At 42.7% G+C, this 25,776-nt stretch overlaps 1 protein-coding gene across 1 annotated transcript in view; it reads left to right on the top strand.

Annotated features, from left to right (window-relative positions):
• The window catches only part of LOC146822020 (cysteine-rich secretory protein 2-like), a 119,290-nt gene that overhangs the window by 6,376 nt on the left and 87,138 nt on the right, over positions 1–25,776 (top strand). The window contains exon 3 of the mRNA XM_085613121.1: positions 16,042–16,155. Coding sequence (XP_085469247.1) covers positions 16,042–16,155 — 114 coding nt within the window. The remainder of the gene's footprint in view (positions 1–16,041; positions 16,156–25,776) is intronic.

The following is a 25,776-nucleotide window of genomic DNA, read 5'->3' as shown; positions in this document are numbered from 1 at the left end:
AACACTGAAAAAATCTATTTAAAAATGTTCAAAACTAATGGCCCGTTCCGGTCAGCTCCTATCCAGAAAGTTTGGGGGTGATTCATCAAGCGGGGGACGAGAAAAAAGGGGGTCCCAAAACACATTTTCCCCATGTTATTTCTCATAGGAAAGTTTAGACACGGCTACAGCCCGAACTGCTGAATGGAATTACACCAAATTTTACAAAAAGGTAGCCCTTGGTTCAGAAAGCGCCCTTTTTTTAAATGGTGTAAACCTGTTCAGTAGTTCCTGAGAAATTCAAAAAAGAGTGGTGAAAAATCATTTTCCCATAGTAAACTTTAGACAATGTTATAGCAAAAACTGCTGAACGGAATTACACCAAATTTGGCAAAAGGGTACTGCTTGGCTCAGAAAGCGACCTTCTTAAAAATGGTGTAAATCCGTTCAGCAGTTTTTGAGAAATTAAGAAATAAATATAGTGATATCTAGAGACACGGAGGATCCCCGCACCCTCCCGATCACGATCTTAATGCTAATTGGCTATAAACAGTCCAAACCAGAAAGTGTTGGCAGCCATCTTGTGCCTCGGTAGAACCAAGGTACAAGAAAAGAGAAAAACAAATGCGCAAAACACAAAAAGGGTACAGAGTAGAAACACCCTGACCCCCTAGGCCTGCTCAGGGGGTCCCACAAGGACCCAGCCCCCAAAAAAGCATTTTTTTTTATTTCGGGGAAATACGTGGAGCATCATTTATTTGAGGCCCCCGGGTGGGACAGGTCCCAGGGGCATTTGCTAAAAATTTATGCAGGGGCTAGCGGGGGCCCCCGCAGTCCCAGGGACCGTGACCCCCCGGGGCTTGATTACAGAGTTGCGGGGGCCAACAAGCCCACCAGGTACTTCCAGTAAGCGCCATGGAGCTGCGTTGCAGAGTGTTGTAAAAAGGGGCGTTACCTCTGAACACTTCTCTGCAACGCAGTTCCCTGGCACATACTGGAGGTACCTGGTGGGCTAGTTGGCTCCCAGGGAGCCTCAGCATTGAAGAGGAATTAATTCCCCAACTTAAAACGCGCCACAGGGCGTGTTTGCAGACATGTCACCTCAGGCCCCACCCCCTTCCTTCACCATTGTGCAAACCCGCCCCCTGGCGAGTTGTAAGTCGGAGAATTAATTCCACTTCAATCCTGAGGGCCCCTGGGGGCCAACTAGCCCACCATGTGCTTCCAGTAAGCGTTGCAAAGAGGTGGTCCAGGCAGTGCCCCTTTTTACACCTCTCTGCAATGCATCTCTGTGGCGCTCACTGGAGGTTCCTTGTGGGCTAGTTGGACCCTAGGGACCCTCAGGATTCAAGGGGACTTAATCTCCCAACTTAAAACGGCCACAGGCCTTGTTTACACAGTGGCGAAGGGAGGGGACCGGGCCTGAGGTGACGTGTGCAAACACGCCCTGTGGCGCATTTTAAGTTGGGGAAATAATTCCCCTTCAATCATGAGGGTCCCTGGGTGCCAACTAGCCCATCAGGTGCTTCCAGTAAGCGCCACTGCGCTGCGTTGTAGAGAGGTGGTCCAGGCCATGCCTCTTTTTACACCTCTCTGCAACGCAGCTCTGTGGCGCTTACTGGAAGTACCTACTGGGCTAGTTGGACCCTAGGGACCCTCAGGATTCAAGGGGACTTAATCTCCCAACTTAAAATGGCCACAGGGCGTGTTTACACAATGGTGAAGGGAGGGGGCTGGGCCTGAGGTGACGTGTGCAAACACACCCTGTGGCGCGTTTTAAGTTGGGGAATTAAGTCCCCTCTGATCCCGAGAGTCCCTGGGTCCAACTAGCCCACCAGGTATCTCCAGTAAGCGCCACAGACCTGCGTTGCAGAGAGGTGGTCCAGGCAAGGCCCCTTTTTACACCTCTCTGCAACGCAGCTCTGTGGCGCTTACTGGAGGTACCCGGTGGGCTAGTTGGACCCCAAAGACACTCAGGATTCGTGGGGACTTAATCCCCCAACTTAAAATGTGCCATGGCGTGTGTTTACACAGTGGTGAAGAGAAGGGGCGGGGCCTGAGTTGACGTGTGTAAAGACACCATGTGGCACATTTTAAGATGGGGAATGAATTCCTCTTCAATCCTCAGGGCCCCTGGTGGGCTAGTTGGACCTCAGGGACCCTCAGGATTCAAGGGGACTTCATCCCCCAACTTAAAACGTGCCACACGGCTTGTTTGCATACATGTCCCCTCAGGCCCCCCCTTCACGACTGTGCAAACCCACCTTGTGGCACATTTTAATAGGTAGTTTTAATCCCCCTGCCCTAATATGTACTAGGGTCTTACAGAGGAGGTCATGCTAATCACAGGGGTACCCCAACGCATAGTGTTCCCTAGAGTATGTAGGTGTTTTCACTGTATTCTAAGTGTCATAGCCCTGGCTCTAGGCCTGGCTAGTCAGTCAGTTACCACCAGTACCCGTTTGAAAAAGTTGTGGGCACAGGATGATTTTGCAACAAGGCCTCTCTCTGCTCCTCTGTTGGTTCTTTCTGCACGTCTTGCTTCTTCCTGCAATTTTCTTTGTCTTTGTGGACTTCTGTTGCCTCTTTCTGCATTTCTTTTGCTTCTTTCTATGCGTTTTTTCTTCTTTCTTCACATGTCCTACCTCTGTAGGCATAGTTAGAAACTAGCATTTAGAAAACCTATGAAATTCACTGAAAAAACCATAGGTTTCAGGCACGTTATAGTTAGAAATTAGCATTTAAAAAAACGTCGAAATTCACTAAAAAAAACATAGGTTTTAGGGAAAGTTATAGTTAGTTGGACATTTCACTTGTACAAAACTATAGAAATTCCCGCCTTATAGTTATAGTTAGTTCAGCTAACTATAACTCGCGCCCCCGCAATGCACTGCTGATGACATCACATATTACATCACTGATGACATCACAGATGACATCTCAAATGACTTCACTGACAACAGCACTGATGACATCATCCATGTGATAAATTGATGCATCGTCTCACACCCTAATATAACCTTTGATATACTCACTCTAAATTACAGACTGTCATTCTCAAAACCATAGACACTCCAACACCAATAACTACATACTCACTCACTGATTCTTAGGTTTACACACACATCCACTCACTCACCCATACAATCACTCATACTTATGGTCACTCAGTACACGACTATCATATGCACTAATACACCTATATAGAAACTCACACACCACCATTCATCCATGGAGGTACTCACACACCTAGTCAGTCATGCAAATAATTAATCACACTGCCATTTACTCACGTATACAGTATACACACACCAGCTCACTTACTCATACAAATACTAGCACATACTTACGCTCTTATACAATCACTGGTACAAGCACAGACTCATCCATACAGCCACTCTCACAATCACACACTCTCACTTATAGCCATTTATATACTCCAACACACATATATACTGACTTTCACATATGTAGTTACTAACACATATACAACTGAGATATACATTCACTCAGTAACACACCCGTACACACACTCACCCACCCATACAGTCCATCACTGATAAACTCTTGAAACCATGCACCCAGTGAATCACCCACTCACACATCTATGTACAGAGTCACACACACCCCACCCACACAAACACTCAGGCACCCATAGAGATACTCAGACAACCAATCAATAACCCATATCGACACTCAAGTAGCTATTCGCAAAGCCATGCAGCCGCTTACACACCAACAGACAGATGGATACAGACATTCACACAGTTTACTCACTAACCCATGCATTCAGTAAGATAAGTTTAATCACTCACTTATAGAGTCAGTCACGCACCTACTAAATCATCCATTCAGACACTTATACACCCACTCATTCTTCAATACGCCTTTCCCTATATATATTAAACATATCTAAACTTTACAGAAAGACACAATCACTGGATGATGTCATCAGTGATGTCATTTGAGATGTCATCAGTGATGTCACTGACCATGTCATGAGTGATGTAATATGTGATGTCATCAGCAGTGCATTGCGGGGGCACGAGTTATAGTTACCTGAACTAACTATAACGGGGGGATTTCTATGGTTTTGTACGAGTGAAATATGCAACTAACTATAACTTTCCCTAAAACCTATGGTTTTTTCAGTGAATTTCTAAGGTTTTTTAAATGCTAATTTCTAACTATAACGTGCCTGAAACCCATGGTTTTTCAATGAATATATATATAGTATTTCTTTACCAGAAACTGGGCTAAAAGCCAACGAAGCACTGTACAGAATCAAAGAAAAGTATAAAGTAATCGAGTTACAGGATCAGTAGCTAGCATGGGGATGGTTAATGCATTGTGATTAAGGGCCTGATTACGAGTTTGGCAGCCTGGTTACTCCATCACAAACATTACAGATATCCCATCCGCCGTATTACGAGTTCCAATATATTTCATTGGATATGATGGAACTCGTAATACGGCGGACAGAATATCTGTCACATTTGTGATGGAGCAACCCGCACTCCAAACTCGTAATCAGGCCCTTAGTGTTCTTTAAAAAATTGAGCTTTCAAATCTTTCAAAAATTGGAGCAGCTTAGGGGCAGACCAGTTGGATATGGGGATGTTGTTACTGATCCTGGGTACATAGATGGAAAAGGCCTTCTGGATTGTTTTTTCTCTTTTTACACTTCATAATTTGCAATCTCATGGTGTCTTGGATGTGGGTGTGCCTGTGCCTAGAGTCACTAAAGATGGTGAGCGTGTCTGCAAGATAAGCAGTGGTGCCAGTCGTGATGGCCTTTTAAATGATGTAGCTAGTTTTGAAGATGGTGCAGGCCAACATAGGAAGCAGTTGGAGCTCCATCAGGATGGGGAAGGACGTGATTATATTTGTCCAGGCCTTGGATGAGACATTCTGTGCTCTGTAGAATGTCTTTAAGGGTTGCTATTGTGGTGCCTGCAAGGGCATGATGATGATATACATATAAAAAAAGATCAGGCACGGATTACATATTCAGAGCACTGTCTCTGTATGCATTGGATTGCCTCTCTAACTCAATGCACTTGGAGCAGTCCAGAACAGCTTGCTCTGTTGCGCTAAAAAATAAATTGTTCTCAGGGCTAGTGCAACCATTGACAGTTTGTGCCTGTGCTAAGGTGAGCTTGTTCTTGGGAGGCAGAGTCTGGTTTGAAACCAGAACTCTGACTTTCAGTGGAGACAGATGAGCTCCTGTTTGAAGAGGGGGTCGGTATCCACCTATCTAGAAGGGTATTTGAAAATCTCTCTGGTGGCAGCCCATCCCTTCCTTAGGATGTCCATCGGGTGCCCACTGATCGTGTGCCAACCCTAAGTGCCGCTCAGTCAGCACACCTTCCAACACCTTCTTTGCCTCTGGTTCCGTGTCTGAATTGTGGTGCAAAAAGTAAATGGGGGAACACCCCATTGTAGTAACTCTTTTTCAATATGTGTGCCAGTGTGATTCATATTATAGAAGGGGCAAAACAAGTGTCTGTGGAACCTCCTATAATGCAAAAGTATCTGAGGCACAAAATGAGGGTGCCAATGTGAGTTGTAGCCCTCAGCACTTTCTCTGTTTGATGGATTTGTGCAGATGAATTTATGTTAGATTTGTCGTTTTTATGTTCATTGAGTCACTTTTCCCAATGGTGCAATAACCGTAGGTCTTAGCCTGCCTCATACATGCTAGCAACACAGTTTTACAGCTTCTGCAAGTGGGCTCTATGTATCCTGCTGAACTGTAATACTTTTTTGGGCCTCTCTGCCTTGTTGTTTTCTTTCTTGCTCTTGGCATTCTCTGAGCCTCTGTAAAATGTATCAAGCCTAGCTCAAATTAGGAGTCGCATACACAGAAACAGGCGTGCTTGTGTCAGGGTTACTATTGTTATGCAGACTTTAACCTCATTAAGTGGTCACAGTCAGAATCTATTTAAGGAATGTTCCAACTGATCATGGCAAAGTAAACAAACATCTCTACACCCAAGGATTCCTTGCAACAATATTTTAAATATTACGCTACCAGGGTTTCTTTTTAAGGATCCTGGTCAATAGCCATTAGGGTATGGTCCCTCCGAGGTATCAGCTATTCAATTCCTAGAACCCTAACCGCTAGCCCTGTGCTAGACTTCGGTAGTAGCATGAAGTTCAACCCTGGAGTATCCTGCAGGCAGTACTTAATTTCATTGCTGCAGCATTAATCCCCTTTCCCTCTTTATATTAAACCTGTTAAAGATATAGCTTGCCCCTTCCTGAATATTGTGTGTCCATCTCACTTTTTAGGCCACTTGATGATGGAGCAGACGAGAGACCTCTTCCTCAGAGGCACAATCAGGACTCGGCGGTTTGCGTCTATTTAAAAACAACCTGCAATAAATGAGCAAAAACATATTATAACCTTAAAGCTGATGTAGCAGTCTCTACCTGCCATTGAAGGAGTGCTCCAGCGTTATCAAGGGAGTGGGCCTTGAATGGCCGATAGAGCCCGCTACGGAGGCCTCCAAAACTATGAGAACATTCTGCCCCTAGAGGGCAGAATGTTTTAATTTGTAAAACAAAGGCCTCATAGAGTCCTTGGGGGTTGAAATCCCCTCAGGCTCCATGAGGCCTTTGTTCGCAGCAACATTGGAATGTTGATGCTCCGGGCTTCTATGAGCCATTTGAAGCCCAGAGCACTCCATTGTCTTCGAAGAAGCGATCAACATTCCAATGTTCTAATGTAGGCAGGAACCTAGATGAATGGACAAACAGGACGAATAGAGAAAAGGAAATAGGTGGGCAAGGCAAGCATACTGTGAAGACCCCGGGAGTAACTTAGACAAACCAATACCTACTCACTCTCTGCTAAGCACTCAAAAATGAAAGCAGTACACACCTCTCTGTCCTTGGCGTAAACACAATATTTACAGCATCAGTACAATAAATTACAAATGATAACCCCACCTTAAAATTCTCCTGTTACCATTAACTGCACAGTCAAGAACGGCTTGATAGTTGCACTCGTGCTTCTCAATGCAGCTAGTCATGTTTCATTTGGAAACCCACAGAACATTGCCAGATAAAGAAATAAACGTACAAATAGCCAAATTATCTACTGGCGGTCGCCCGTAGATAGTTATAGTTAGGACCGTGTTTCCATAGGAAATCCGCAACATTCTATTTAGAATAACTTTGGCGCCGGTTGACGAATCCTCGCGAAATTTTCAAAATAGGTGGGGCGCTCCGCTCCGCTCCTACCCTGAGAGTCTCGGGTGATTCGTCAAGCAGGGGCTGAGAAAAAAGGGGGGTCCCAAAACGCATTTTCCCCATGCAATTTTCCATAGGGACCTTTAGTCCAAGGTACAGCCCGAACGGCTGAACAGAATTACTTGAAATTTGGCAGAGAGGTAGTCCTCAGGTCAGGGATGTGCCTTTTGCAGGTCTGGTGTCAATCTGTTCAGTAGTTCCTGAGAAAAACAAAAGTAAAATCATATATATATGTGGGCGGAGCCTAACCACACATCTCATCCTGAGATCTGATTGGCTGTCAGCACTTCATCCAAGAAGTGTTGGCAGCCATCTTGGGACCAATATACATGATAGCACCTCATTAAAAAGCATTGCAGTTAATAGAAGGTTTTAAGACTTTAGTTACATTATAAATCATTTGTTGATGGTACCATACTCATTTTAGGAATTGTGGTATGTTCTAAGGTGATTTCACCATGTGAAAAAGCCTTCTGCTGGGATATCATGATTGAGAGAAAAATATTTTCTCATGCTTTTCCCACAGAGGTTTGGAAGGTGATCTATAAGCTAAACTGAGAGCTTATTTTCTGTAAATTCACATTATCTTCCTCAGTCATGTGAGAATGAAGTCTGACATTCTCAGTAAAACATGTACATCCAACAAGGGCAGAGACTGTCGGTTGATTCCTTTGTGTTCTACTGCAGCTTCCCAGAGTGTTCCAAAGAACAACTAGAGCGCTAACAGTCCTACTTATGATAAACGTATGGCACACCTGAAGCCATCTTGCTTGGATTAAAGTGGTAACTCTTAAAACATTTAAATTAAAAAGGAACAAAATGAGGGGGTTCATTTTTCCAGAAAAAGTATGATTAGTGCTGCAGAAAGAAAAATTAGGGCACATTTTGAGTGACTTCTCAAATCCTCTTCTATTTCATTAAAAAATTCTGACATGCAGACTGAAACATGCACTTTCAATACCAGCAGCAGTTTTCCCTGGTGAGCAGTAGCTTTACTACAGTGATCTAATGAGCAAAAAGAGTGCTAACATTCTGAATTTATGGCAAATGTGTGACACATCTGAATGCCTTTGGAATCAAAGTAAAAAACTGAAAGTATTTCCTACTGAGGAGACTGCAGTAAATGAGGAAATTAGGAAACTTCATAACAAATAAGTCTGCCAAGATGGCCACCAGAGACAAAAGAGCCCAAATGTAGCCCAAATATCACCCAGATGTAGCCCAAGTATAGCCCAATGACAGAATGTCCCAGAGTGTTCTTAAAAACAACTAGAGCGCATACAGTCTTCATTATGACAAAAGTATGGCACACCTGAAGCCATCTTGATTGGAATAAACTGGTAACACTTAAAACATTTAATTTAAAAAGGAACACAATGAGGGGGTTCATTTTGCCATAGAAATTATGGTTAATGCTGAAGAAAGAAAATGAGGGCACATTTTGAGTGACTTCTCAAATTCTCTTCTATTTCATTAAAAAATTCTGACATGCAGACTGAAACATGCACTTTTATTACCAGGAGCAGACTTCCATGGTGAACAGTAGTTTAACTACAGTGATCTAATGAGCAACTAGAGTGCTAACATTCAGAATTTATGGCAAATGTGTGACATATCTGAATACCTTCATGATGGAATCAAAGTAAAAAACTGAAAGCATTTCCTACTGACGAGACTGCAGTCCATGAGGAAATTAGGAAACTTCATAACAAATAAATCTCCCAAGATGGCCACCGGAGACAAAAGAGCCCAAATGTAGCCCAAAATCACCCAGATGTAGCCCAAATATAGCCCAATGACAGAAGTGTGCAAAACACTTATTATTTTGTGTTTTTGCAGTGTTATATCGTGCAGACTTGTCAGGTATTGGAGTGCTTTACATGAGCATTGGTTACATCACACAAGAACAAATTCATTTTGGTTGTAGACATGGGGAGACTAAGTGATTTGACCAGAATCACAGAATGTCGAGCTGAAGCCGAAACTCCAACCTGGTTCCCCAGTTGCAAAGTCTGCAGTTCTGGAAGTAACACCACATCCTATCCCCTAAGTGCAACATTTAATCAAGTGGTCAACTGGATAAAAAAACATAAAGGTAACAAATAATTTAAAAGTGCTTTCTTGCTATTTGAAAACTCAGAAAATATGTCCTTATTTTAGTCTTTTAGAGCACTAACCATAATTTTGATGCCAATAAGACCCTCTCATATATGTAATTTCTAAAGGAAATGCTCTAGGTATTACAGTTTTGATTACATCAAGATGACGTCAGGCGTTCCACACTTTTGTAATAAATATAGAATGTTAGCAATCTAGTTGTTCATTAGGATACTGTTGAGAGGCAGAGGCCAGGGGCACGGACTCTGAAAATTGAAGGCAGGTAGGAGGGTGCAAAGGCAACAATTTAACCACACTGAGCAGGCAGGAAGGGCCGTGGCAGCACAACAGACTATGGAGGGCAGTGGAAAGGGGGGCAGGGGTAACAAACCAACAATACAGGACTTGCAAGAGAGGCTGTGGCAATGTAATAGACCATTGTGGGCAGAAGGAAGAGGCAATGGTAGTACAACCATACATGCCAACAGACCCGATTCAGCCAGGAAACGTCCAATGTTTTTAAGCTCAAATGGGCTTTATGTTATCTGTCTCCTGTCTACAATTTCCTCTTTTTCAATGTAACTCAAAGGGGAAAATCAAAACCCCAGTTTTTTTTCAAAATCTCCCTCTTACCAAGTTCAAAATGTTCGCAAGTATGGTACATTGGATCATGGAAGGAAATGGGGTAGGGACATGGACTTGGATAACAGAGGACAGGAGGGACATGGAGAGGTGCACCAAACTGACCTTGCAGGGCAGGCATCAGGGTTTGCAGCAGCACAATACACCACACAGGGCATGCGGGACGGGAGTGCAGCACAACAATCCATAGAAAGCAAGAGGGAGGGGACAGGACCATGCACATGGACAACAGAGAACAGAGGGGCAAGAGGCAGGACCATAATGGACAGACAGGGGAGAAAGCTGCAGCATAACAGACCATAAAGGGCAGGAGGGATGGATCAGGGGCATTACATTGGAACAGACAAGCCAGGAGGGAGGGAGTAGGGGTCTGCACATGTAAACAGAGGGCTGGGGGCAAGGGGGCAGGGCTGGAGCAGCAAGATAGCCATGGAGGTCAGGCAGGATGGGCACTAGAAGCAAGACACACCATGAAGAGCAACAGTGAGACTGTGATGGCATACACACAGACCATGGAGGGAAGGTGGGAGGGGTTCAGGGGCAGCTAACTGACCACACAGGGAAGGTGGGAGGGGCCATGGCAGCACAGAAGACCATGCATGGCAAGTGGGAGGGTTAGTGGTAGCACAATGGCTATGATCGGCAAGAAGGAGGGTGCAGGGGCATGCACAAAGGACGATGGAGGATAGAGGGGAGGGTCAGGACCTGTGCACAGACAAGAAAGTTCAGGGGAAGGGGCCTCACAACAGACCGCACGGGGCAGGCAGGAGGAGCAGTTGCAGCACAACAGACCAGGGAGGGCAGAAGGGTGTGGCAGTACAATGGACCATGTAGGACAGGAGGAAGAGGATAGGGGTATGGCATGTGGACAGGCAGGGTGGAGGTGGCAGGGACAGGTTACAGTCATCTGACAATGCTAGGCAGGTGGGAGGGGAGTGGCAGCTCAACAGATCCATGGAACATGGTGGGCAAAAAGGATGGAGCAGGGGCATACACAAAGACATCGGAGGGCAGGGGGAAGGAGAATAGGGGCAGCAAGCTAAGCACAGAGTTTAAGCAGGAGGTCAATGATGGGGCATAGAATTGGGCAATGGAGGGCAGGAGGAGTAGACTGGTACATCATACTAAATTGAGGGCAGTGGCAGCACATCAGACCATGCATGGCAGGCGGGAGGAGGCTAGTCCATGGATTCACACAACAGAGGATAGGGAGGAGGGGGATGGGGCAGCAAGCTAACTGTTCAGAGAAGGCGGGCATTAGGAACTTTATTGTTTTTAAAACGTGTGTCTGTGCGAACTACTTAAAATATGAACAAGTATGCAGCATAATCTCACTTTTATTCAGAAAGAAGAGGACGTTTGTGACTGTGACTCCGGGCTCACTTGGCAGAAACACCCCCTGACCCTCCACCCCCTATCGCAAAATGTAATGCCCGTGAAAAGGGTAGGTGAACACAGTGTTATATAGAACATAGTCCTGAGAGCACGATTGAAAATGAAAACTAGATATAGTGTATGGTATAAACTATGCACCAAAAAGTGTGATATAAGATGAACCGGGCGTGAAATATAATATGCAATACATTGTGCGCAATGACAGATTCATTGGAGAGCGCAAGATAGCACAGGCACTAGCGCGTGCTATGCGATATGCGCCTTGGAGTGTAATAGGCACAGGGCAGTGTTGTGTAACCTAACTAGTCTCTAAAGTTGTAATATAAGATATGTGCTGGGGAGTGTAACGTTGCATATGCACTGTGACAAAGATATGGATCCCAGATTGTAATATGTATGGCATAGCACTGTGCGTTATAACATAGGCATCGAGGAAGGCACGTTAGATGGGGCAATATAACCCGTGCGAAGACAAGTGTGGCATGACATATTCACGGGGTGGTGTTACAGTGCACATGGGCTAGAGAGTGTCATAGCATATGCACTAGCTAGTGGAATACAACACAGAGGTGTGTGGCACTCAGCAGGCAATGGTGGGTGTAACACAGCATTGGGCTCTGCCAGGAGCGCGCTGTGACTCTCAAGTGATGTTTGTCCCCTTTCCAGAGAGTAAAATAAAAAGTATTACACATCCGGCAGTGGATGTGTGTTTTATTAACCGTGAGGGGGGTTTCTTGCATAGTTTTGGTCGAATTTTTGTCGAATCCCCTTTGAATGGCTTGGTGTGCATGTGTATTAAATGTGCCCGTCAATAGCTACCCATGCTTGTATAAATAAACGACAAGGGTGTCTACCGGGATTAGGCACGGTAGGGCATCAGACATGTCAGAGCTTCACTAGTGGTGTAAATACATTCCACGTGGATTCATTGTATGCATAGTCGCCTTTTAATGAATATCATGAAAATCTTCATGGTGATAGGTATGTACGGTTTGTCCAGCATGTCCTAGGTGTGTCTATAAATATATATTTTTTTAAAATAATAAAAAACAGTGGCCGGCCCTGGGGATTGGGGTCAAAAAAATATAATTAGGAGACAGGCCCTGGGGGATGGGGTCATCAGGGCCAATAAATTAGAATAAGAAGGGGAACCACACAGCCCCCCTTCTTAAAAAATAAAAATAAATAAAAGACTGGCATCGTGCCGGAGGCCACGCCCCCTCCTTGCAGCACTCTGCAAACGCGCCCCCTGGCGAGTTGTAAGTTGGGGAATTAATTCCTCTTCAATATTGAGGGTCCCTGAGGGCCAACTAGCCCAACAGGCATCTCCAGTATGCACCAGGGAGCTGCGCTGCAGATAGGTGTTCTGAGGCCAAGCCCCTTTTTACACCTCTCTGCAACGCAGCTCTGTGGCGCTTACTGGAGGTACCTAGTGGTCTAGTTTGACCCTAGGGACCCTTAGGATTCAAGGGGACTTAATCTCTCAAATTAGAACAGCCACAGGGTGCGTTTACACAGTGGTGAAGGGAGGGGACGGGGCCTGAGGTGACGTGTGCAAACACGCACTATGGCACGTTTTAAATTGGGGATATAATTTTTCTTCAATACTGAGGGCCCCTGGGGGCTAACTAGCCCACCAAGTGCTTCCAGTAAGCGCCACTGAGCTGCATTGCAGAGAGGTGGTCCAGGCCGTGCCACTTTTTACACCTCTCTGCAACGCAGCTCTGTGGCACTTACTGGAGGTACCTAGTGGGCTGGTTGGACCCTAGGGACCCTCAGGATTCAAATGAACTTAATCTCCCAACTAAAAACGGACACAGGGCGTGTTTACACAGTGGTGAAGGGAGGGGACGGGGCCTGAGTTAACGTGTGCAAAAACGCCCTGTGGCCTGTTTTAAGAGGTAGTTTTATCCCCCTGCCCTATTATATACTAGGGGCTTACAGAGGAGGTAATAACAGGGGGACCCCAATGCATAATGTTCCCTAGTGTATGTAGGTGTTTTCACTGTATTCTAAGTGTCTTTTAACATAGCACTGGCTCAAGGACTGGTTAGTCAGACTCAGTTACCAGCCACCAGTATCCATCTGAAAAAGTTGAGGGTACAGGATGATTTTGCAACAAGGCTTCTTTCTGCTCTTATTTTTGTTCTTTCTGCACGTTATCTTTCTTCCTGCACTTTTCTTCGTCTTTGAGGACTTCTGTTGCTTCTTTCTGCACTTCTTTTTTTTCTTTCTGTGCATTTTTTCTTCTTTCTTCACATGTCCTATCTCTGTAGGCATAGTTAGAAATTAGCATTTAAAAAACCTTTGAAATTCACAGAAAAAACCATAGGTTTCAGGGGTGTTATAGTTAGCTGGACTTTTCACTTGTACAAAACCATTGAAATTCCCCCGTTATAGTTAGTTCAGCTAACTATAACTCGCGCGCCCGCAATGCACTGCTGATGACGTCACTTATTACATCACTCATGACATGGTCAGTAACATCACTCATGACATCACTGATGACATCTCAAATGACATCACTGATGACATCACTGATGACATCATCCTTGTGATAGAGTGGCAGACCTCCTCTCACCCTAATATAACCTTTGATACACACATTCAAAAATAGAGACTAAACTTTTCAAAACAATGGACATACCAATACCAGTTACAACAACCTCTTCAGTAATTCTAAGATCCGCATACACATCCACTCATTCACCAACAGTCCTATACAGTAACTCATACATGTATTCACTCATCATATGTACTCATACACCTATACATCCTGTTACACAATGTCACTCATCCATAGAGTTACTCACACACATAGTCACTCATGCTAATAAAGAATCAAACATACATTTATTTGCATATACAGTTATACACACACCACCACACTTACTTCTACGGAAACTTACACATACTTAGTCTTTTAAACAAACACTTATAGAAACACATACTTATTCATGAAGGAACTCTTTCAATCTCTCACTCTCACATATACTCACTTATATACACCAATAGTCACATATACTAGTTTAAAACATATGTAGTTACTCATAAACACACTATTGAGACAGTCATTCACTCACTAACACACCCATACACACACTCATCCACCCATACAGTCCTGCACACATGCTGTCTTCAACACATACAAACAGTGAGTCACTCATTCATGCAACTATGCACTACGTAATACCCCCCACCGAACCATGCAGACACTCAGACTGATACTCAAAAAACCAACTAATAACCTATATAGACACCCATGTAGCTACTCACCAACCCATGCAGCCACTTATACACAAAGTGAGAGACTGATACAGATATTTACATATTTAAACATTACTCACTAAGCCATGTATTCACTATGATACACTTAATCAGTCAGTTACACAATCAATTTTTCAAAAACAAATCATCCATTTAGACACTTATATACCCATTTATTCTTCCATGGACCTTGAGATATACATATATAAAACATATTTAATTTTCAGAAAAACACACATTCACTGGATGATGTCATCAGTGATGTCATTTGAGATGTCATCAGTGATGTCATGAGTGATGTCACTGACCATGTCATGAGTGATGTAATATGTGACGTCATCAGCAGTGCATTGCGGGCGCGCGAGTTATAGTTAGCTGAACTAACTATAACGGGGGAATTTCAATGGTTTTGTACAAGTGAAAAGTCCAGCTAACTATAACACCCCTGAAACCTATGGTTTTTTCAGTGAATATATATATATATATATATATATATATATATATATATATATATATTCACTGAAAAAACCATAGGTTTCACACATGTTATAGTTAGCTGGACATTTCACTCGTGAAAAACCATTGAAATTCCCCCGTTATAGTTAGTGCAGGCAACTATAACTCACGCGACCGCAATCCTCTGCTGATGACGTCAGATATTACATCACTGTATTTAGACACTTATTTACTCATGTCTTCTTCCATTAATTTTTAGCTATACATATATTACAAATATTTTTTTTCAGAAAGACACATATGTCATCAGTGATGTAATATCTGACGTCATCAGCAGAGGATTGCGGTCGCGTGAGTTATAGTTGCCTGCACTAACTATAACGGGGGAATTTCAATGGTTTTTCACGAGTGAAATGTCCAGCTAACTATAACATGTGTGAAACCTATGGTTTTTTAAGTGAATATATACATCGATAGACATCTTTCACATGAGGGACTATGGCCAATTATAAACTGGCTTGCAAACCACTGTTCATATTATGTGGTACGTAAGGCTTTGTAAAAAATACTGCCCGTGATAAGGGATTTGTAGCACTGACAGAGTGGATGCCCACAAAGCCACCATTGTCTTGTTTTGATTGGACCAGATTTTGAGCCTCATGTCTTCACAACCTGTGAGTGAACTTTAAAGGGGCTTACCTGTGAAAGATGTCAAAGCCCAAACAGACATCATCAAACAAAGGAACATTCTGCAATGCCTATTGTTGGTGATATCCACAAATGCAGGACTGGATAAGGGGAACTGTATTTCTTCTGTACACTTTATGTGGTTGACAAAACCTCATCTCAGCATTCTAAACTGTATGCATGCTGTTCTCACTGCATGTTTCAACAGTGCATGCTATTTGGAAGCATAAGATCAATTATTTACATTGATTATATTTTCAGAGCTTTGTTCCTGGACTGGAAACTGATAATGCTGGCATTCAAAAGGCGATTTGCGACAAACACAATGAATTGAGGCAAAGCGTTGACCCACCTGCCAGCGACATGCAAAAAATGGTGAGATACATTTTACATTCAATATTTAAATTAACAAATAGGGATGAAATGTTAATTTCATGGATGTAAAGGAAAATATATTCACCTTCAGTATTTCTAACCTTATAGCAAATGAAATTCTTAATGTCCCTAGTGCATATCTCTAAAGGAGGCTGTTTGATATATTTATTGTAAGCGTTAGACATTTATACAATCCCACATTGAACGTGGATACCCATGCATGCCTGTTCATCTAATATTCTGAGAACACCAAAACCTGTTCTAGCTACACCATAACCAGTAGAGAAAGATTTCTGGTTGGGTAATGGAAAATCATTTAATTTGGTGGAAGTGACAAATTCTATGTCTGAAGATTCCCATTGAGTGAAAAATCCACCACATGGAATTAAATATGCCAAACCTTTGCTCTAGCATATTGTCTATCAAATGAAAATCTTCTCTTATCCAGGCCCTTCTTATCCAATTAAAGTAGTTCCCAGGGGTTAAACATATGTCGGTAGATAAGCCAAACTTCAACTTACCCCTGTGTCGTCAGACCCCACGCCAGACACTGAATGCCCCAAAATACTCCTCTTAATTTTAATTGACCTAAAAAGTTATAAAAGTACAGATTCAAAATTAAATACATTCATCATTAGAATATGTATCATTTGACATATTGTATGCAAAAAAGGAAAAAATTCATAAACCTTTTCAAGTAGAAACCTTGTCACCATATATTACAATTGGAAAAAAACTTAAGGTTTCAATATAGTTCATCCTGTTGTTAGTGGTCTGCTTTGCCATGAAACTTCCTTGTCTCCAAAGCACTTTGAATAACACTAATTGCAGCTAGACAGCACTTTTCTGATAGAAGTTGCTTTAGTGCCTTCAGCTCTGACCGGCATTGTTTAATGTTAAATGATCTTCAAAGTCAGAAATAGATTATGTTTCCAAGCAGCAGAAAATAATGTGCCAAAATAAAAAACAGAGCAATGTCCTTTGCTTTGAAGGGTCATTGAATTGCCATAGAGTGCGGTTTCTAGAGGTGTGGACAGTACAAGAAAACAAAACAAGGTGGTGTATGTTGTTCAGTCTGAGACGTGTCATGTAAAACCTATGCTGAGGATTTTTTACAAAAAGGAGATAGGTTTCTCGTCCCTTAAATGTCAGTAAATCACTGTTAGAGAGCTCAGATGTTTTTCACAGCCCCGGGCTAACATTTTCACTATGATTGAGATACAGCTGTTTAACCTTCTCTTTGGTTTAGGCCCCATAGATTCCGGGTCTGAAAAGAGCACTGGAACTCCCAAGATCTAAAAAAAATATTTTATGCAACCCAACAACAGGGACAAACATTCTATTAGCATAGCTTGTGAAAAGTTTGTCCCCTGAATAGCACATATAGAGATCTCCAATAAAAGAGATTGGATTTTAATTTAATCCATGAGATGAGGAAGACCCTGCTCACTGTAGTAGACAAAGGTGGACCACCCACCAGGAACCGAGAGCAACCATTTCCAAAAATTGTTTTCCGCTCTCTGCAGGAGCTCAATCCCTGAGTGCCCCAGAACCCTGCTCCTTACAATACCAGAGATTCACATTTACTAATATGAGTGGGTAGCTTTTCTTTTATCAGCTTGTTCCTCACTTTGAAAGCAAATCTAAAAAGGGACGCAATCGATCTACAAAACTGCTGATGCCATAAGGTGTAAAAGTTACCCCATTTAAGAGAAGAATGGAATGGGACTACCAGATTAGTGAAGATTTGCACCTGCCTAACATGAGTCTTGTCAATATAACAGGCACGCTTTCTTGCGTTTTTTGTTCCACATATCATTGTGCATGACTTAGTTAGATTAGTGGTTAAATCCTGGTCCCTCGGAAAACCTGTAAACCATCCTGAAAGCTCTGGAGACCATTGGCAGTTCTAGTCAATAGGACTGAAGCATCCACATATTTTAGGACAGGAATTGGGAGATTGGAGTACAACTTTCCCAATGCTCACCAGATATTTCTCAAGCTGGTTAATTCACAGTGTGAATAGAAGTTCTGCCAGCACACAGCCTTAGCGCACCCCTTTTTCAGATTTAACAGGTCCCATGCTGTGACATCAGTGTGCATGGCTCAAAGTTGGAAAATGTCATACTCCTTCACCTCCATGATGAATCAGATCTTTGATCTGCTGACTGTATCAAAGGTGCAGTTCAGACCTATAAATGCCAAGTATACCCCACCTCCCTCTGCTTTTGTGTATTTTCTAATCAGAGTATAATTATAAATTGAGATAATGTTCAAAAGTCTGCATCCCCTGGCAAAAGTCAAGCTGGACCTCTGGAGGAATTAAATTGTCTGTGTCTCAAGATTCCAGTCTGGCTATGAATACTCTCTCTAAACTCATTATAGTCCATTTAAGCTAGCAGATTGACCAATAGTAGGTGTGAGCGCCCCTGTTACCTTTTCTATTTACAAATTGGGATAATTGTGGTCTTGGACTACAATGAGGGGATTCCATTTGCCATGGCAGCCCTAACAAAAATTGTTAACATCAGGGCTCACAAAGGAATGTTATGTTTGGGAAGGCATTTGTTCCAGGAGCTATTCCAATGGGGTTTTTTTTACGGTAAGAACAATCACAGAAACCTCAATGAGAGGGTTTAAAATGGTTGTAAGATGTATCTTCCAGGGCACCCTTAAACCCATCTTCATGAGATGCAGCGTAGACCTTGATAAAATGGTCCATCCAGATAACTTTAAGCATCTACATTTAATGACTGCAGTCCTTTAAAAGGAGGGGATTGACAATCTTCCAGAATGCCCACTATCCCTGCTTTTGCTTGCGGTCATTAAATAATTGCAAGCTTTTTCGTTGATATCACTCTTTCTACGATCCAGTACCTCCTTATGCAATCTCCTGAAACCTCGTGCTTCATTGCTCACACATAGCTTTTCTAGGGCTACCTTTACAGTTTTGTAAGCTGATAAACATGAGCTATCAAACCACTGAGGTGTTTTTGGGCCAAGTGCGGTACTTATATGTCATCAAATTTGTTAGGGAGGTGTATATGGATGCAAACGAGTTTAAAATCCTTCAGGTTCTTCCCTGATGTGTACAAAAGAAACATAGGCTTTAGAATTTGAATGAAACAGGTCCAGAGGTAGATGAGTTAGTGCTATTTTACTCCAACGTTTGTTCGGTATGCAATTTATTTCTGCCCCTTCATCTTTCCTTTGCTGGTGATAAACCATGTTCATCCTTTCTTCTGCCACACTAATCTCCCTAATAATTGCCCCCATGGTGCTTCTGCGGTAGCTGCTGATGGATGCTGAAGCCTTAGTAGGTTTTCCTTTCCCCTTGGATGTTTGTAGATTACCTCTTCCCATTCTTGTGCCATGTCAAAAATCCCACATGCTTTCTATGAATATTAAGGATCGGTACTGAGGGAGGGCCCAAAACAGATTCTTTCAGCCTCAGACTGGCATGTCCCACGTGCATCTGGGAGTGATGACCACACTTTACAAGGACATTTGCCCCTACTCCTTAGGGGCAGAGTGGGAAACTAGACCATGTAGTCTGCCAAAGCAGACTCCTTGTCTCACTCATTGCGAGAGCAGTGATCACGCTTTCAAGCCTTTTTCTCAAGGAAAGTCTACTTTATTGGCAAAAAGGGGGCTCCTTTAGTCGCTCTAGTCAATCTACTCATTTTAGGGCACTTCTTCAGTTCAATCCCCTGTACAACCATATTACTACCACAGTTGTCATGCCATGCATCCTCCCCACCCCAGGCTCCCAGTGGAGGACAGACTCTGTGGCGACCAAGTTGTAACTAAGGCTCAGGGGAGTGATACTAGGTCCAACTAGGTTCAACAGAAAGTGTAGGAATCCTTAATTAATTTGGCAGTGGCTGTAGTATAGTCCACAGATGTCCCTTCCTCCTGCAGGCTAAATGGAGACCGTGCTACTAGAAGTAGTAGGATAGGAGGCTCCATGAGCACTGAAATTACCCTCTACAACATCCGGGCCATAAAACCACGAGTTCGAGGCTTATGACGCAACAAGGAATAGAAGGAACAAAACGCCAAATTCTGTGCTCTGAGGCTGGCCAGGTGTCGGGAATTGGGTAATCCAACTTGAGAGAATCAAACGGTGTCAGATGCTACACGCTGGTATGGTGCGGGTAGGTATGAGCACTGATTTAAGTGGCACATGTAATGTGAAGGAATATTCAAAAATACTCAAAATACATTGTTTTAGTTATGGGAGCATCACTCTCTGAGCTCTGGCCCTTTCAATATGGCCCTTCTTGAGGAACACACATTGACAGGCCTAAGCTCATCTCTGGACATCAATCTAGTAGGCAGTGGGGCAATGTTTTGCAGCTTCTCCACACAGGAAATCCCCACTAGGCAGCAATCAGTTTTCTGTATACATCAACCCTCGACCTGAGGACAGAAATTGCTGAGCCGGATGCATGGCTAATGACAATCAGAGTGATTTCTCCACCTTTTTGAGCTTAGAGACATGGTAGGTGATTCCAGGTCATAGTTGTCTGCTCTGCCAGATCACAAAAGTAATAAAGACCAAAATATATAAGCAAGTTGTCTGCTCTACCACAGCCCAACAAGAAACAGTGCTGGTGGCATTGGTGCAATGTCAAGAAGTCCCTGTAGACCTTGCATTTTGGGCTCGACTGTTCCTTTTGGGGGGGGTCCAGGACTAATACGTTTAGCCCCAGTCCTGTCTGCAGCTGCAACAATGAGCTGAAACATGGATGTGTGGGATGCAATCCGAGAAAATGCCAGCAATTCAGATTTATTAAAACATTTCCAATAATCATGTTAAGAAGTCAGTGAAGCTAGAGCACTGGCTGACATTCTTTAAGTGGAAGAGAAAGGCATTAGAGATTCACTTGGATATTTTGGAAGAGACCCCTCAATTGAATGGTAAGCTCTGCATGTTAAAATGGTCGCAGAAGGAGATATCTCTTTCCCTGTACCCAAGTGTTTTGAGCAGCAAGATTTAAATCCATCTATAGGTCTAGTAGAAAAATGATCCTTGTAATGTATTGCACCATCATAATTGTTTCTCTCTGAGTTCTAAAAGATTTATGGTATATTATGTACCTGAAGTTGTGTTATGACTCATTGAGGTACTGTAGCAATGACTCCATGAATTCACTGTAGCTGGACAGGAAGGAGACATCTGAGAACACATGCGTCAATCTTTCCAATCTTTGATCAGAAATGTTGGTAGGCCTAGGTAAACATTGGACTCCATTTACCAAAAAAGGGGAGTTCAGGACTACGCCATTAAATCTGCAACAGACAGTCACTGATTCACAGTAGCTGTTTGGAAATAGTTTTGTGTATTCTATGTAGGCCAATGTAAAAGCAAATATTTTACATGCACTGATACGTAAATGCAACACTGTAGTTCAATTGAACTTTACAGCTTTGTCTTTTTTCTTCATGTTGAAAATATATTTCCATGTGGAGTAACCTCTTTCCGTACTTCCAGCCCATTTTTGGGTGTGTTCTTTTAAAGTTGTAAATCAAGGAACTTGTGCCCCTAAGTTAAATTTAGGTGTCCAAATGTGTTTGTGACTTAGCCCCACAGTTTGAATCTGCTTCTTTACATAGTAATGTAATTGGGGATGGTCCTTTAATTGCTTCTCCCCACGTAGCAATGTAATTGAGGACCCACCCGGGATCGTATCTTCTACTAACCTCTTGAATGCTGGTAAGCCCGCCCTTTGTAATATCGTTTCATGGAATATTGCGGGTATCTCCTCCAAATTAGGCAGCCACCAATGGTGGGATTTTCTTTCAAGGTATGAGGTTATGTGCTGCCAAGAAACATTGACCAAGGAGGCCACTCATCTAAATGGGTTCAGGATGTTTCACACCCCAGCATTTGTTGGTCTGTTTGGTAAGGGTAAGGTTGGATTAAGCACATACATATCGTGCACTATGAATGTAAAAAACATAACAATGCTTGCTAGTGAACATTATTTCCAACTAGTTAATTTGGACATCGACGCTAAACACTCTATTGTCTTGACTAACTTTTATATTAACATGCCTACAGAGCAAATAGGAACTGTTGTTCATAACATGTTGCAATTGTTAAAATCTGTGTGTAGGAATTTGGTAAGAGACATGACGTTAATATTAGTAGGGGATTTTAATCGCGCGCTATGTGCCAATGCTGGGAAGAATTTATGCGGAGCCCTAAGTGAAGAAGGGGCATGCATTTCACACTTCCGGCATTCAACTTTAGTGGAGAATTTTAATGAATTAATCTTTAGCCTTGACTTAAACTTTGTTAATGAACTATGCCCAGCCCCCATCCCCATACCCTGGACATTTAATGGTAGAGGTTTTTTTTTCTACTATTGATTATGTTTTACTATCTAGTTGTCACGCACACTGGTTACACTCCTTCTATGTCTCAGACAATTCTCTTCGTGACCATTTCCCTCTATGCTTGGCTATCAAACTACCTTCTAGCAAAATTAACGTGTCTAAAAATAAGGATCAGTTGTTAGAAAATCTAGCCATTGGGAGTGTTAATGGGTTTTCCCTTTGCTGGAATATGATAGATCAAGAATCACTAATTACGACAGTGGTGAATAAGTGTAAGCTTGCTATAGAGACATGCCTGAGTGAAACAGCCGCTCCAGTCCACATCTTAGCCTCGTTCTCCATGATTTCCAATGCAGTAAGAGAGTCCCCCCTCAGACGGAAAAGTAATAATAGGAATCCAAAGGGATGGTTTGACTCTAGGTGTACTCAAGCCTATTCGCACCTAAAAAAAGAGCTGCATTAGATCCCGAGAAATCTGACTATGATAAGGTTGGCCACAGAAATCAGGGACAGATAAAGCACTCTGAAAAAGGAGGCGTGGGAGGCATTACACACAGCCTCTTTGGCTAAAGACAGTGCAGCATTTGGGAGAGCAGTCAAGGCACCATTCCTGCATGGTGAGAATGGCCCTTCCCTCGAAATTGCAATTAGTGAGGAACAATGGATTAACCATTTCTCACAAGTATATAATAGTGAGGTAAACTCGGTTGAGATGGATAAATATGTATGGGAGGATTACATTTTGGAGGCCTTACCCCAGCATCACGACCTACTATTTTCTCTGGATGAGGTGGGGCAGGCACTTTCTGTTAGAAAGAGTGGTAAGGCTCCTGGACCAGATGGAATCCCTGTAAACTTGTTTAAAGCAAATACTTTTCTGCTATAGTTCAGGTGCTTACTGCTAGCTGCAGCATTGCTTTTTTACCTACCTGGGTTGAATCCACGATTGTGCCCATTTTTAAAAAGGGGGATAGACAGGATCCAGGGTGCTACAGGCCAATATCCCTACTAGATGCAATAACCAAAGTAGCGGGCAGAATAATTTTAGAAGGCGTCCAGGATTAGGCCAAGGAGAACTCTGTTTTATCTGACCTGCAATACGGCTTTTGTTCCGGATTGAGGACGGTGGAGCAGGGTTTAAATGTGTCCATCCTGGTGGGGAAATACACGAGGGCTAAGAAGGTGAACCTGTTTTTAGCATTTGTTGACCTCACAGCCGCGTTTGACTGCATGGTTCACAGTAAGCTCTGGTCAATTTTAGAAGATATTGGAGTTGATGTTCAGATTATTTATTTTTTTAAATGTTTTTATTGCGATGCCAAGGCACGCGTGCATTGTGGTTTGAAGGGCGAGTGCTCGGCTGCTTTCCCGATCAGGAGCGGAGTCAGGCAAGGCTGTGTCCTGGCCCCGTTCCTTTTAACCTTTATATCAATGCATTCAGGGAGGCCCTTCTTAAAGATAACCGCTGCTCCCCTCAAGTGGCCAGATGCCCAATACCTGCACTCTTGTTTGCGGACGACGCGGTGCTGATGTCCCGCACACAAGTAGGTCTCCAGAGAGTGCTTGATAGTTTTTCTATATTTATGAATGATCTTGGTCTAAGCATAAATTCTTCCAAGACTTTCATTATGCGTTGTGGCCCTGGCATCAAGAAACCTAGAGACATGTTTGTGTCAGGACAGAAGATTGGGGTAGCCAAGAGTTTTTCATATCTGGGTATTTTGTTTGCCCAAACGATAACTGGGCTCATACATTTGCAGCTAAAAAATTAGTACTCCTACGAACAACATCCGCCCTCACTACCCTTGCTAGGAAACTGGGCAAAAGACCACCAGTGGAGCTTATCGCTATGTATGAGGCAAAGTGTGTTTCAGCTGTAGTTTATGGGGCAGGAGTCTGGGGGTTTACTGACATGCTCTCTATCCAACGCGCAGAAAATTCTTTCCTACGATACATTCTAACCATCCCTAATGGTACTTCAGCGTGTATATGCCATGCGGAGTTGGGGCTCCCCTTCATCTCTGATTTAATAAAACTTGAGCCCGTGCTATTATGGCATAGGCTCTGGAGCAAAGAAGAGGCAAAACTGAACAGAGATATCGTTTTGGATACCCTGAAACTAGAAAGGGCTTCAAGGATCCCATGGATAAGATATGTCCGTAATTCTTTTTAAGATCTGGGCTATCTACAGTATTTTACTAACCCTAGTACCATTCGGTCAATAACCAGGAAGAAATTAAGAAAAGAGGGTATTTTGCTGTTGGACCCCATTAGAATGTCAGCTGAGATATTAAAACCCACAGTCCTGCACAACCAAATGATTTTAACTTCTTTTAACATCCAACCCTATTTAACCTTTGTACCAGGAGCGCATGACAGGTTCCTTTTAACCTGATTCAGGATGGTTTTTTGACAGATTAGTCACCTATCCTAAGATGAACAATTGGGCTCAAGACCTCCAACCATGTCCCTGCGATAACACTTCTGTCCAATCCACGATTCATGTTGTTCTTTTTTGTAAATTTTATTCCTACGTGAGGAGTATTTATTTAGAACCTGTCTTAAAGTGGTTCGGCCTTCGACAGTGTCGACAAGCTTTTTTGGCATCACAACACTTGGACAACGAGCATAGTGTTTTTAGGATAGCAATTTTCGTGGGAAAGTGCTGAGTCAAATGAAATGTATGCTCATTTAATGCCATATGAAAGAGGCCTATGCTAGCTTACCCCGTCCTAATTAATATTCTTATTGAATTGAGTGTAACGAAGAAATGCATTTTGTCTTTCCGCAATGTGTTTTTAAGACTGTTAGGTATGAGGAAAGTGATGAGATAAAGGAAATATATTCCCGCCTAATTGTTTTATATGAAAGAGGGCTATGTTAGTTTAATAGTGTTTTAACTAATATCTTAACTGAACTATTATTGTATGTAGTGAAAAATGTTTTATTTTTAACTTGCTTTTATGATTGTCTGATATAACAATCGAATAAAGCCTTCTTTTGATTTTTGATTTGATTTGAATAGTCCAAGTGTGACAACAGGAAATGTAGCCAGCAAGACAAGGACTCTATAGAAAAACAAGTAGCTGTTTGAAAGCAGAGACTTGCCATGCATCATAGATGTATTTGAGTCCACTGTTCATCATAGGCCATGACTGGCAGCACAAACAATAAAATAGCACTCTGTGGCTTTTGCCATGTCTTTTTCTTGCAAGCTTTGTTAAGCTTTGTTAAGTTCTACTGGAAACTTTTCAACTTTGAAAAGGTAGAATCTTT

This window comes from Triturus cristatus, chromosome 6, assembly GCF_964204655.1.
Source record: "Triturus cristatus chromosome 6, aTriCri1.1, whole genome shotgun sequence".
Classification (NCBI taxonomy): Eukaryota; Metazoa; Chordata; class Amphibia; order Caudata; family Salamandridae; genus Triturus; species Triturus cristatus.
Note: the sequence above shows the minus strand (reverse complement) of the source record. Positions and strands in the feature narration are given on the sequence as shown.